Below are 14,613 nucleotides of genomic sequence, written 5' to 3' on the forward strand. Positions count from 1 at the left end.
GAGAACAGCGTCACATAGCGAAAACTTTTTTAGGGCGCATCAACACACGTCGCGTTTTTTTTTTTGTGAGATCTCTTAGCCCCTGTTTTTGCAGCGTAACTTTGAATTCACGTCAAATACTGATATGTTTTCTGCAGTGGAGCAACAAGTGATATATTCGAAATGACTGGTTTCAAAAGGGCACCATGATGTGTTTTATGATTATATGTGGGTCTTAACGTCCCAAAACCACCATATGATTATGAGAGACGCCGCAGTGGAGGCTCCGGAAATTTTGACCACCTAGCGTTCTTTAACGTGCACCCAAATCTGAGCCCACGTGCCTACAACATTTCCACCTTCATCGGAAATGCAGCCGCCGCAGCCAGGTTTTAATTCCGCGACCTGCGGGTCAGCAGACGAGTACCTTAGCCACTAGATCACCACGGCGGGACACCGTGATGTGTTTATTTGCATCGTTATACGAACAAGCAGTGGAGATAAACCACATTTGCCATTGCTGGCTTTCAACAATGAACTTCGAAGCTTGTGATACTTGAAAAAGCTCCTCGATTGGCTGTAGACGATCTCTTTCTCATTCATGCATTATTGATATATGGGGTTTAACGTCCCAAAATTACCATATAATTATGAGAGATGCCGTAGTGGAGTGCTCCTGAAATTTCGGCCCCCTGGAGTTCTTTAACGTGCACCCAAATCTGAGCACACGGGCCTCAGCATTTTCACCTTCATCGAAAATTCAGCCACCGCAGCCAGGATTCAATCCCATGACCTGCGGGTCAGCAGTCGAGTACCTTAGCTACTAGACTACCGCGGCGGGGCCATTCATGCATTATAAGCACTATAGTGTAAATGATGTAGCTTGTGCCTTTTATTCTTAATTTTTCTTATTTGTGCGCTTTTTCTAGTACATTACGGTCATGATGTTGAGGTAGCAGGATCTAATGTAGCCTATCTTCCCTTATTTTGCATAATATAAATAAAAATGAAACATAAACTACAATTGATATCACTATGGGTTCTAGTTTACAACTCTCATAAAACCGCGTGCCTGAATGTGTGCATTGTATTTATCGCTGGCTAAGCATTCGCCATTGCTAGTAAGCGCGTTTCTGAGAATTTAGCAGGTGTATTAAACCTTTTACTGCTCTCCAAAGAAAGAACGAGCTCACTTTTTCACGTGTAGACAGTGGGCATTCTTTCAGTGGAGCTCATTCCTCATCGCATAGAAAAGCGGAAGCATCGGAGTATCGGCGCATTTCAATGGCAGTTTAAATTTATCTTCGAATATCATCTGCTCGATATACCGGCGTTTTAACACAAAAGTGTTTCATGCCGGGGACCACCACGGCACCGCTGACGTATTTCCGTTGCGAAAGTGACGTTAAAAACGTATATTAGGAGATTTCAAAGTAAGTGCCACAAAGACAAAGCAATTAATGCGATAGCAGCAAACTGGGGGGTCATGCGCAGAATTTCAAACAGGTCGAGACGTGCCCCCTATTGTTTACTCGCAAATGACGCACGAAATGGACTCACAAGTAAAGGTGAACGCGAATAAGCATCTCAGTTGTTACTTCGTCGTGTTTGAAAAGCGCGCCCTTATCGCTAACGGGGACTGTGCCGCAATTGCAGTGACATTTGTGCGCCTTGTAACTACAACGGTATCGTTCTAGTGAAAGCTCAACGCCAGCCAAAGTGTATGATCCTCCCCACCGTGAGATAAGGGCACGCAGGTGAGCGTCCATTCTCCTCCTCTCCGCGGGGCAAAGTACGCAAGGGAGGTGAGAGCCGCCTTGCACTCATTGTTCTATCTTGCTGATAATTCTGGAAACACGATAGTTCCCCCCCCCCCGATATGCCGCCAAGAGAGGTCAGTGGTAGATATAAATATAAATAGTATGCCGTTCGTATGGTAAATGAGGTGCTCCTCGGTGGCGCAGTGGTTAACGCCTCGCATTCCCGATTCGAAGGTGCCAGTTAGATGCCGTGTGCCGGAGTCTTTTTCTCGATTACTTTTTATAGAGTTTACATATATGTATATAAGTATACATAAACAGTGAGTGATGGTGACGCCAATGCGGACAACGATGCCAGCGGCAAAATCTAGCGGAGAGTGCCGATATAATTGCTATCGCAATAAAAAAAGCAACCACCTCGCGTGGAATTGATTCTCAGTGTGCGGCGCTAACCACTATGCCACAGAGCGTACTTTGTCTGGCACGCTAACAGAAAAGCCATTTATTTACACTACACACCGTTTGGCAATCCTCGGAGCTTCGAAACTTTAGCGCTTCTTGTTATCAGTGACGAGATGGCGCGACAGGCTCACGTTGGGTAAGGTCCCTAGAAGAAAGGTCCCTAGAAGAAACAAGTTTCTTGTTTCATATAGGGACCCTAGCGTTGGGCGCGCTAAATATCGTCTACTCCACGGAGCACGGTCCCTCATACGCGCGCTTATCAGACTCGTAATTTGGGAGAGGACGAAGCCACGGCCGCGTTTACAAAACATGCGTTTGCAGCATGTTACAAAGTAACATGCTGCAAACATGCGACGAAGGAAGAATTGTGACGGTTGATCACGCTTGTCCTGCGTATACCTGTGCGCTCGTTTCGTACATGTGTCTTTCTGTTTAAAGGGCACGCTTTAAGGTTAAGGTTAAGGTTATGGTTAATGATATTGTAGGTAGCCGGCGGATCTGGCCTTGCATAATTTGCAGGCAATTGCCCCACCCAGTTTCCTCTTTGCTACTTGTAGATAATGTCTTTTATTTTTTAACTAAGCACGAGCAGGCTTTTAAAATAAAAATTGTGCATAGCGCAAAGCAAGCCTGCATAAAACGGCGGCCTTTGTGCTAATACACGTGCAGTATTGTACCGGCACTTTATCTCGCTGACTATACCCCAAACATAATTGTCATTTATCACCAGTCACATGCGAGGTCCGTAGCAACCAAAAATTTCAAGAGAAGTCGCGACACCTGTTTCCGGAACATCGAGGAACCACGCGGAACCAGAATATCAGTCACGCTGTCACATGGTCAGCCTAACTGTTGCAGTTCCTCAAATAAACCTTGCCGTTTTTTAGTAAGCTCACGACATTTAAGCAAATAGTGTTCTATGTGACCGTTTTCCTTGCACTTCAAGCACAAGGGCGTCGTAGAGAGCCCGGTCTTGTGGAACCATGCGGGTGTACGCGCTGATGCCCTTCGGATGCGATGAAGCAAGCAGGCCTCTTCCCTTGATAGCCCTTGTGTTACAAATTGCTGGTGAGGCATCAGCCATAACGAGTGAAAATGCTTATTGGCAGCCTCTCGTAAGATACGCTGATTGTCTTTGGGAGCCTTCTTAGTTTGTGTAAGCTCCAGAGCACTCCGGGCAAGTCTGTCAGCCACCTCATTACCCGCTATACCCACATGTGATGGAATCCGTTGAAACTAATGCTTATACCAATGCCATGCAGGTCTTTAAGGATTCGCAGTGATCTTTGAATTGATCTAAAAGTAATCCATGTTTTAGTCGCTGAAAAGCGGGCTTACTGTGCAAAAACAGCACGACTTGCTGCTGCCTACAAAGCTTCAGTTTCTTCAGGGCTGCCTGAATTGTCACGCTTTCACATGCTGTCGATGAAACAACGGACTCGAGTCGCGCTGCCCAGGACGCCCTTAGAGACGGAATCACAAACGCTGCCGTGCTTGCTCCGCGCACTATGTCGACTGATCCATCGGTGAAAACTTTCAAATAATTGGCGTACTTTTCTTCAATATATTCAAGTACCAAAGAACGTACTCCAGCTGTGGGCAAGGAACGCTTGCTGTACATCCATGGAATTGTCACCTGACAGTCGACATTCTCATGTGACCAAGGTGGGTCTTGTAGAAGTTGTCTTTGTTTGGGGAAACAATGATAAGATGGCGATGGGTGTTAGGGTCACGAAAGCTCGTAATCCCGTGCGTCGCCGATGTCGACTGAGTAGTGCTCCTCCTGGGCTTGATTCGCCAATTTGGCAAAGCTGTGTCAGCAGTCGTTGAGAGGCGAGAAGACCTAATGGCGGAAGACGAGCTTCATGAAGCACCTTTATGCTCGCTGCAAACTTTGGCACTTCCAAAGCAACTCTGAAGCCTTTACGATGACGTTTTCCCAGCCGTTCGTACTGGGACTCAGTCAAAGAAATCAGAGGCAATTGGAAAAGCACACGATTGACAATTACTGTCTCGTGTAACTTTATCATTGATGTTGGGTGGTTCCCACAGCTTTTTCCTACCTTCCTTTGAAGAATGTTTAAACGGGGTGACATCGCTAACATTTCCTAGTCTGCTGCCCGTCACAAACTCATCCTGGTGTCTTCTAGTATGACTCCAAGGAATCTCATGTACTTAACTTGTTTAATTGATGCATCAAAAAGTAATATTTTCATCCTTGTTTCTCGTCTTCGCATACCTGGGAATAGCATGAATGGAAACTTTTCAGCTGACATTGTTAGTCCAAGAGATTCAAGATAGGTTTCTTCGGAGAGTAGAACTTTTTGGCCAATCATTTTCAATCGCTTATGCTGATATCCAGACAGCCAGATGCATATGTCATCGGCCTAAATTGATATTTGTACTGCCTTGTTCACAGTTTTGAGAGTATTAGGTAACCCAGCCATAACCACATTGAACAACATTGCAGACAGGAAACTGCCCTGTGGCACTCCTCTGGTAATTTTCCTTGAGCTACTGAGCACTGTCCATAACTTCACCTGCATCGAGCGATCTTTAAAAAATGCCTGAACAAAGCGTAAAAGGTGCCCCGTTATTCTCATAGATGCAAGGCTACAAATTATCGCACCTTGGAACACGTAGTCGTATGCTTTTGAAATGTCTAGGAATAATGCCAAAGTTGAAAAGCCGTATGCTCGTTGGTGTTCTATGTGACTGACCAAGTCCAAGATGTTGTCCAGTGCACTCAACCGTTGCCCAAAGCCCGTCATACATGCTGGAAAGGCCTTGTGATTCTCCATTAACCATGTCAGCCGAACACAGCCCAGAATCTCCATCAGCTTCGCTACGCACGAGGTTAGCGTTACTGGCCTGTGTGATGCCAGTTCTGTTCTGTCTTTACCTGGCTTCAGCACTGGCACGACCCAGGCCATTTTCCAGGCCTGAGGAATGTTTCCCGACTCCTAAACATATTTGAAATGCATCAGAAGCCTCCTGTTCACTTCTTCAGGCCGATTTGAGATCATTTAGTTTGTGATTGCGTCAGGTCCAGGAGCACAGCGTCGATGGAGACAACTTATGGCTGACGTAAGTTCCCGCACCGTGAAAGGTGCATCGATGGCAGATGTATAATCAGGCGGAAGTGGGTAAAGTGGTTCACTTTCTTTCCAATTACACGCCAGCAAAGTCTTCAGCTAGAGACGTCATTAACCTATCGTTGAATAACGCGAGGGCAATAAACAATCTTTAAGACTCGGGTATGATTCCTACCCTATTTACTACTCGCCATATCTTTGACAGAGGAGTACATACACTTGAACTCTCACAGAACGTTGCCCATTGTTTCCTCCGAAGTTTGTTGCTGTATCGCCGTATTTCTGCATTAAGTCTGTTGAACTGAGTTCTTCTAGCAGGTTCACCACCTCATCGCATACGCCTTTTCTCTGCTTTTCTTCTGGCCGCACACTAATTACGGAGCTTTGAGTCCGTGACTGGAAAATGTGCAGGTAGCTTAAGTATGATGGTTGCAGCCGCTTTGCTCGCCTGCATATCCTAAAATATATCCCCTGATAAGTTATCTAGGTGCTCTTGGTAGCGATCCCAATCAGTTACATTGCAGGATTTTGCTACCGTCAAATGGTAGCCAGAAGCATTAACCAATATAGGGAAATGATCACTGCCCATTCTGTCCGGAGCTGTGCAACACGTGAGCTGAACGTAACTTGAATGCAACGTCAAGTCGATAATACTTGTACAAGCTGGGGACCTAAAGAATGTTACATTGCCATCATTCGCAATGCATAAGTCTAGCTTATCAATAGCCTTTCCCAGACAACCTCCACGTGCATCCAAACTCTTGTCCCCCCATGACGGGTGATGCGCATTGAAATCACCACAAATGATGCACAGAGCTGGGCAGCGATGACACAGGTCTTCCAAAAAACTTTTCGGTGAAAATTTCCTTGTGAGGAGACGCGTACACCGATGAAATGCTGACATTGCAGTTTTCTATCTGTGCCTTGATCGCACCAACTTCTATACCATCTCTGCACAAGTCCACCAAATTGAGTGCTACGTGTGGTATCTTTCTTCGTATATACACATCGGCGCTTCCTTTTGGGAAAGTCGCTATGGTGGGGTTCTTGTGAGTGACGTATCCAGTGATTGATCTTTGTCTCGGTAATCCGGCCTCCGACAGAGTTCAAGATATGATTTTGATATTCTCTCAAAAACAGGTGTAGTTCATTTTTGCGAGAAACAATACCGGCACAATTCCACTGCTATATGAAAGGCACTTTTCGGCGATTCAACGTGCACTGAGTCTTGACCTTCAGCAACCTATTGCTGGTTGTGCCCAAAACAACCAAGCATCATTGATTCTAGATCCAGCACGGCCTGCGGCATGGTGGTCGTAGTACCTGGTGGCGTTGTCGCTAGGTGAGAACGTAGAGCGGCAAACAAAATAGGAACAATCTCCACCGTGTCGTGAATATTTTCCTAATGTCTCTTTGCCTTCTGCTCAAATTCTTTTCTTAGCACTCTGGCATAGGTAGCTTGCGTAGAAATGTTCTGAGTACACTCAGTTGGCATGGCTCCTTGTTTGCTCGACTCGCATTGCCCGGTGTTTTCAGGAAGCATTCTTCTGATTGCACCTCACTTACATTGTTTGGACTAGTTGATATTCTTTCGTTTACCAATGGAGGAAAATCGTCAGGTGATTGAGCAACTGACCGGGCAGTAGTTTGTTTAGTTGGTTTAGACCCCGTATGAAAGGCTTTTCGTCTATGCAGCGCTCTCACTCGGATTCGGCACCCACTCTAACTCGCGGGATGGTCACTATTGCAGTTCGCGCATTTGAAGTCCGTCTTGCAAGTTTTGAAGTAATGTGAACCTTCACAGCGTTTGCATCGCAGCTGTCCTTTGCAGAATTTTGCCACGTGACCAAAACATTGGCATTTAAAGCACCTAGGTGGTGGCTTCGTGTATTCAGTGGTTTTATGTCAAGTGAAGCCAAGGTTAATAGTCAGAGGTCACTCGGTGTTTGGAGTAAACGCAAGTACCACCGCATCGGTGGGTCTAACTTTCCCCTCATTCGTAGAAGAAACTTCTAACTATCCTCCTTACGTGAATCACGCCTAAGGGTTTCGTGTATCCGAGAATATCCGCCTCTGTGTTCCACTTCGAAACACCTCTGATCAAGCAGGTGTTTCGCAGATAGGCATTAGAAAGACGAGCGCTAACTTCTACACCACACGCCTAAGGGTTTCGTGTATCCGAGAATATCCGCCTCTGTGTTCCACTTCGGAACACCTCTGATCAAGCAGGTGTTTCGCAGATAGGCATTAGGAAGACGAGCGCTAACTTCTACACCACACGGCTTGCCACATTTGAAAAGCGCGTTTACTTGATCTTCAGTGGCCACGTCATTGATTGATTGATTTATTGATTGATTTGTGGGGTTTAACGACCCAAATCCACCATTTGATTATGAGAGACGCCGTAGTGAAGAGCTCCGGAAATTTTGACCACCTCGGGTTCTTTAACGTGCACCCAAATATGAGTACACGGGCCTACAACATTTCCGCCTCCATCGGAAATGCAGCCGCCAATGCCGGGATTTGATCCCGCGACCTGCGGGTGAGCCGCCGAGTACCTTAGCCACTAGACCACCGTGGCGGGGCGAGTGGCCACGTCAAGCAGTAGCGAACCTTGAGCAGTGAAATAACTCCGAACTGGCTCAGCGTCAATGACTAATGTCACCGCAGAATGTAAAGCAATAGGGTTCAACTGTATTAAGTCTTTTTTGCTCTCTACACGTGAGTGGGCACGTCGGCTGGCATCGGAACGGCGTCATGTCAAACCCATTCCTGTTCTTTGTACAGGTATTCCTGCCTGTGGTGTCTACGGCGGCCAGCGCATCGACTACGCAGACGAAGATAAATGCCATCACGCTCCCGTATCAGCAGCTTACCCATGACCAAGAACCGCACGTGCTGAATCTTTCTACGCCGCATGATGGCGCCTCGACTGCATCGACTATGGCTATAAAAGGACGGCTGCAGCAACACCCGCGCAGTGGGCACGTCGGCTGGCATCGGAACGGCGTCATGTCAAACCCATTCCTGTTCTTTGTACAGGTATTCCTGCCTGTGGTGTCTACGGCGGCCAGCGCATCGACTACGCAGACGAAGATAAATGCCATCACGCTCCCGTATCAGCAGCTTACCCATGACCAAGAACCGCACGTGCTGAATCTTTCTACGCCGCATGATGGCGCCTCGACTGCATCGACTATGGCTATAAAAGGACGGCTGCAGCAACACCCGCGCAGTGGGCACGTCGGCTGGCATCGGAACGGCGTCATGTCAAACCCATTCCTGTTCTTTGTACAGGTATTCCTGCCTGTGGTGTCTACGGCGGCCAGCGCATCGACTACGCAGACGAAGATAAATGCCATCACGCTCCCGTATCAGCAGCTTACCCATGACCAAGAACCGCACGTGCTGAATCTTTCTACGCCGCGTGATGGCGCCTCGACTGCATCGACTATGGCTATAAAAGGACGGCTGCAGCAACACCCGCGCAGTGGGCACGTCGGCTGGCATCGGAACGGCGTCATGTCAAACCCATTCCTGTTCTTTGTACAGGTTGGTGTCGATTACTCCTCAGTTAAAACAAGCAATCGTTGTTTTATACAGCTGACGTGCCCAAGCTGTCTACATGCTTTTTTTGTGAATACATGGGATCTTGTACGGTCTTTGCTAATGTTGTGCGGAGACGTAGAGCTCAATCCCGGACCTAGTACCGCGGAACTTCTCAAACAATTACTTGATGGTCAGAAACTTATACAAGAAAGGCTAAACGCCATTGAATCCAAGCTGCAAAAAGTTGACAAAATCGAAAAAACTGTGCAGTGCCTTGAAAAAAGGCTTGTGGATTTAGAAGACCGAAGCAGACGCAACAACCTTGTGGTATTTGGTATTCCGGAAAGCGAGAATGAATCAACCGTTGTCCTAAGCGAGAAGGTCGTTACTGAGCTTTTTAAAGATACTTTGGGAGTAGAAGTACACTCAGTAGAAAGATTACACAGAATGGGGCGTCGCCAACCAAATAAACCTCGCCCTGTGATACTGAAATTGTTCGACCATCGTGAAAAAATAACCGTTCTACAAAACTGTTTTAAGCTAAAAGGAAAGCGCATGTCAGTGTCTGAAGACTTCTCCGCTGCCACTAGGCAAATAAGAAAACAGCTCTGGGATAGCACGGCTGACCTACGCAAATCGGGAAAGAAAGTCAGACTCGTGCACGATAAAATTAGAATTGATGATGAGCTATTTGAATGGGACGACGAACAAATGACTAGAGTATCAGTTTCAAAACGCCGATCTAGGGCAAGGCAAAAAGATGCGTGACCACACAGTCACACAGAAAGTTTTACTTGCCTAAACATTAATGCTCGCAGCATCGTAAATAAAACAACCGATTTGGAAAGCATAGTCATCGCGCACAATCCAGAAATTATAGTAATCACAGAAACATGGCTTAACAGCGACATTGGTGATTACGAAATTACACCCTCGGGTTACTGCATCCTTCGAAACGATAGAGATACGCGTGGTGGCGGAGTTGCGATTATATTCAAGGACTCGCTGGAGTTGTTGAGACTGCCCGACATCATAGGAATCGAATGTGTTGTCGTGAAGGTTATCTTGAAAGAATGTGCATTGATAATTGGCGGTTTCTATAGGCCCCCTAGTTCAGACATATCTTTCTACGAAAGGCTTAATAACTTTTTATTGCCTTATAGAAATCACTCCAGTAATCTAATGCTTGTTGGAGACTTTAACGTTCCCCACGTTGCCTGGGACAATGACTTTCCCTATGCGCTTTCAAATGAGGCTGAACATATTCTTGATCTTGTGTTGTTTCATGATTTAACACAACTTGTTCATGCACCTACTCGAGTCCAAGGTACCAAACAATCAGTCTTGGATCTATTCTTGGTCAACCACAGGGTATTACAGCGAAATCCAACTATCCGAATCTTAGAGGGTATATCGGACCACAAAATTGTATGCCTGGATATGCAATTAAGCTGTATCCACAAGGTGACAAAGCGAGAAACTTTTGTTCCTGTGTTTGCACGTGCAAGTGATGTTGACGTACTTGACGTACTAGACAGCTCTTTCGCACACTTTGTATCCCTCTACGAGTCGGATAAGCACTCGGTTAATCACCTGTGGAACTTTTTCAAAAACCTTGTGACAAAGTGCATTGACGAATTTGTACCACGTAAGCGTAAAATAATACGGAACACTAACCCCTGGATAACCAAAGAGATAGTACGCTTGGGACGAAGACTTAAAAAAGTAAAACAAAAACTGAAACGGCGCAACGAAGCGTCCACAAGCAACTTGGTTTGCGCACTGAGATTGCAGCTTAAAAACTGTATTGCTGACGCTAAAGCTCATTATCAAAACGTGCAACTAAAAAAGTTTATTTCTTCGTCCCCGGCGAAATTTTGGAGGTATCTGTCACCAAATAAAAAATCGGCACCTACTCTTGTCTTAGACGGCAATGCGGTGACTAACAGCTCAGAAACAGCGCGCATACTCAATGAATACTTCTGTTCAGTTTTCACTGATGATAATGGCACGGAACCTGAATTTCTTTTGTTTGGTGATTTGCCACCGATTGACAATATAGAAATAGATGAAGAGGGCGTATTTTCCCTTCTGCTCAAGTTAGATGATAAGAAATCTAGTGGGATCGACAACATACCTAATGCTTTTCTGGTGCGCTACGCAGAATGGTGTTCTAAGTACCTAAACCTAATCTTTCGGAAATCTCTTTCTCGAGCAGAACTTCCTCATGACTGGCGTTACGCCAAAATAACTCCCATACCAAAAAAGGCAAACCAGTACATACCTTCCGCGTACAGACCAATATCGTTGTTATGCGCATGTGTTAAAGTTCTGGAACACATAATATTCAAGCACCTTTCCGCGTTTATCGAAAGCAACAACATAATAGACAGTCGCCAGCATGGCTTCCGACGCGGCTTATCGACGGTTACGCAGCTACTCGAAATGGTACATGACCTTGCCTCTGGTCTGGACAAACAAAGCCAAATTGATATATTATTTCTAGACTTTGAGAAAGCGTTTGACCGCGTGTCACACCGTAAGCTTCTAATCAAATTCAAGGCGATTCTGAAAAATGACTCTTTATTAGCCTGGATCGAAGCATACTTGAGCTGCAGGTACCAGTGCGTCACAGTTGGTGGAACCAACTCGCCATCCGCGCCAGTTCAATCCGGCATACCTCAGGGATCCGTCCTGGGGCCTCTTTTCTTTTTGGTTTTTATAAATGACATTGTCCGCGATATACCAGTTAAGATAAGGCTTTTCGCAGATGACTGCGTGCTTTATCAAGAAGTGAATGATCCTAGCGACCAGCTTCTTTTAAACGATTCTTTATCTAAAATTCAAGACTGGTGTACGAAATGGCAAATGAACATAAACCCCAAAAAAACTGTTGCGATGACCATAACCCTCAAAAAAGATCCTTTAAAATTCCGATACAACCTAGGCAATCACTCCTTATCATTCGTTTCGCAATATACGTACCTTGGCCTTGTAATCACATCTGATTTAAGGTGGAACGATCACATAGCTTACATTGAAAAAAAGGCTTTGAGAAAACTAGGTTATTTACGAAGGACGCTAGCTAAAGCAACCCGCGAGACTAAGCTACTCGCATATAAAACGTACGTAATACCATTACTTGAATACGCGTCGCCTGTATGGGACCCCCACACACAAGCTAACATTGATAAACTTGAATCAATACAGCGAAAATCTGTACGGTTCGTGTTTAATGCCTACCGACACGACACATCTCCATCAGCTCTTTTGGAAAGCGCTAAGCTGGAAACTTTGCAATGGAGACGTTACCATGAAAGAATGAAGTTGTTCTACCTCATATATAATGACAAGCTAGCAATTCGGAAAACCAATTACATTAAACCAATTTTGCGCCGCGAAACGCGCTCCTCCCACCCTGAAAGAATTGATGAGCTTCTCTGTCATACTAACATATATCGGTACTCCTTTTTTCCCCGCGCAATCAACGAGTGGAACAAATTGCCACCAGAGGCTCTGGAAAGTGTCGATCTGAAATCATTTCTCCGTGCGTTACCTGCTCCATCTTTCTGATAGCTACACTCCCATTTCCTTTACAGTGCCTTTGTTCTTGTGCCCATTTTAGACAAAATATTTGCCTTACAATTTGCCACGCTTGTAACTAACATGCCCGGATGTACTTTTTGAATTGTTGCTGACTATTCTTGTACTTGAACTTTTTTTTTTTTTTTTTTTTTTCCACACAGCAAAACCTGCTGAGCACTACTTTCGTGCAGTTTTCAGTATAGCCTTGTATGGCACGGCAATTGTGGACTGCATTTCCAGTTTCCTTTCTATGTGAATCAACGCGTTCCTTTTTTTTTGTACCACTGTATAATCTGTTCAATATTTTTTTGTACTTCCTGCATTTGTGTTCATTGTACCGCCCACCCCTGCCCAAAGTCTGGCATTCAGACTGGCAGTATTCTCCTAAATAAATAAATAAATAAATAAATAAATAAATATAATCACCGGAATACCCACAGTTCTGCTTTTGTGGTGGCTTACCATCTTGAAGTTGTCGTCTTCCATGTCCGACCAATCGTCTTTTTTCTCATCGAGTCCCACTATTGTAGATGCTGCGTCATCGGTTGTAGGTTCATTAGTGTCACCACAGTTACGTCCGCCCGCTCGTTGGTCTGGTCGTTTTGATGGCGTGTGAGATGGATCAGGTGCCAGCCCTGGTCGCTCGCATGGCTGGACCAAGGCCGAAGTCCCGGAATTGGACACTTCTTCCGGTCGCGTCTTCTCAGAATGGGCCCGGTAAGAGCAAAATGTTCTTGATGCCGCAGAGGTCTTCACGAGAAAGGCGGAAAATAACACAAAACAAGGAAAAATAGAAGATCGAGGATAGGGTTAGCTGCACTCTCAACTTCGTCGTCTTCCTCCTCCTCGAACAACCACACGCTTTAAGTGTCGAACAGTTACAGTTATTAGTCTGCTGTCGTCACGTGTATTCTTATTGCGTGCTAGCTTTCTGCTTGAGGAGTGTGCTGCATGTTTCTAGGTGATTGCCATTTCTAAAGTGACTTTGAAATTTGTTCTTGTGACTGAAATAATGCACAATAAACGATCAACTAGCTCGGTAGAGACATGTTTCACTTAAGTGTTATACCGATTCCTATAAATAGGGGATCACTCAAGTTGTTTTTTTTTTCATGGGATGAGTTTTGGGAACTGTAGTAAATAAAACGCCGCAAATGTTAGTGATCTTTTAAGCGGGGTACTATTCGACATCTTGAAAGTGATCTTTACATTATCATTTCCTTTTAGGGTATTTCGGGCATTTCGAAGTTCAAATAGCGTTGTGTCTAGTTTCATGAGGATCTTCTTGAAAGTCAGAATGCGTAAACTTTGTAGTAGTCTACTATATTCATGGTTTCCACACGTCAGCTGAACCCTGTAAGTATTGTGTCCTCTGTGTTTTCCTTGGCTGCATTACGCATTGGCATCAAGTGTTTGAATAAAAAAAAAAGAGCCCTTCGATGGATATCACTCGTGAATAATAACGACTGCGAAGTATGCACGTGCACAGGAGATGGAGATTGTACCTAAAGAAAACATGTACCGAAAAGAATATATACTGTCACGAGCGGTTGCAATGCACGGCGCATACAGCGCGAATGAACATTCAGAAAAAAGGTGAAGAAGGAAGACGACGTTGGGTGTGCTGTCTCGAGACCCCTTGTGGAAGTAAACGCGAACCATCCAGGCTCGCCTGTTTTTCAACCTTTTCGTGTACTTCTTGCGTGTAACATTTGGTGGAGCTGTGCTGGGTACCTCCCACGACCTACGACGGAGCCGTCAGCACCAGAACTTCGTAGAAGCCGTCGCCTTGCCGGACTTTCGCCATCGCGCCCCGACATGTCTCTGGAGCAAAATGACCCCCTCAGCAATGCCTCGGCAAGACCACCGCTGTATCAGCATTACCGAGAGCCACGGCCGTTCTCAGCAAAGCCAGGGGAAGACTTCGATGAATGGCTGACCCATTACGAAAGGGTAAGCCAATGCAACAACTGGAACCCGGCCAGCCAGCTCAGGCATGTCGTTTTTTATTTGACGGACACGGCCCTGGTTTGGTATGAAAACCACGCCGACACGCTTACTACATGGAGCAGTCTTATTGAAGAAATGAAGAAGTGCTTTAGCGACTCGGACACTAAGAAGAAACGAGCGGAAACAGCTTTAGCTCAGAGAGCTCAGGTGATCGGCGAGACTTGCACGACATA

At 45.6% G+C, this 14,613-nt stretch overlaps 1 protein-coding gene across 1 annotated transcript; it reads left to right on the forward strand.

The window, feature by feature from the left end:
• The first annotated feature begins 8,027 nt into the window (after window positions 1-8,027).
• Window positions 8,028-12,748, forward strand: LOC142786559 (uncharacterized). The gene is made up of 2 exons (XM_075884268.1): window positions 8,028-8,848; window positions 12,592-12,748. The coding sequence occupies exons 1-2, from the start codon at window positions 8,054-8,056 to the stop codon at window positions 12,631-12,633; spliced, it is 837 nt and encodes a 278-aa protein (XP_075740383.1). The 5' UTR covers window positions 8,028-8,053; the 3' UTR covers window positions 12,634-12,748.
• The last annotated feature ends 1,865 nt before the right edge of the window (window positions 12,749-14,613 follow it).

This window comes from Rhipicephalus microplus, unplaced genomic scaffold, assembly GCF_043290135.1.
Source record: "Rhipicephalus microplus isolate Deutch F79 unplaced genomic scaffold, USDA_Rmic scaffold_25, whole genome shotgun sequence".
Classification (NCBI taxonomy): domain Eukaryota; kingdom Metazoa; phylum Arthropoda; class Arachnida; order Ixodida; family Ixodidae; genus Rhipicephalus; species Rhipicephalus microplus.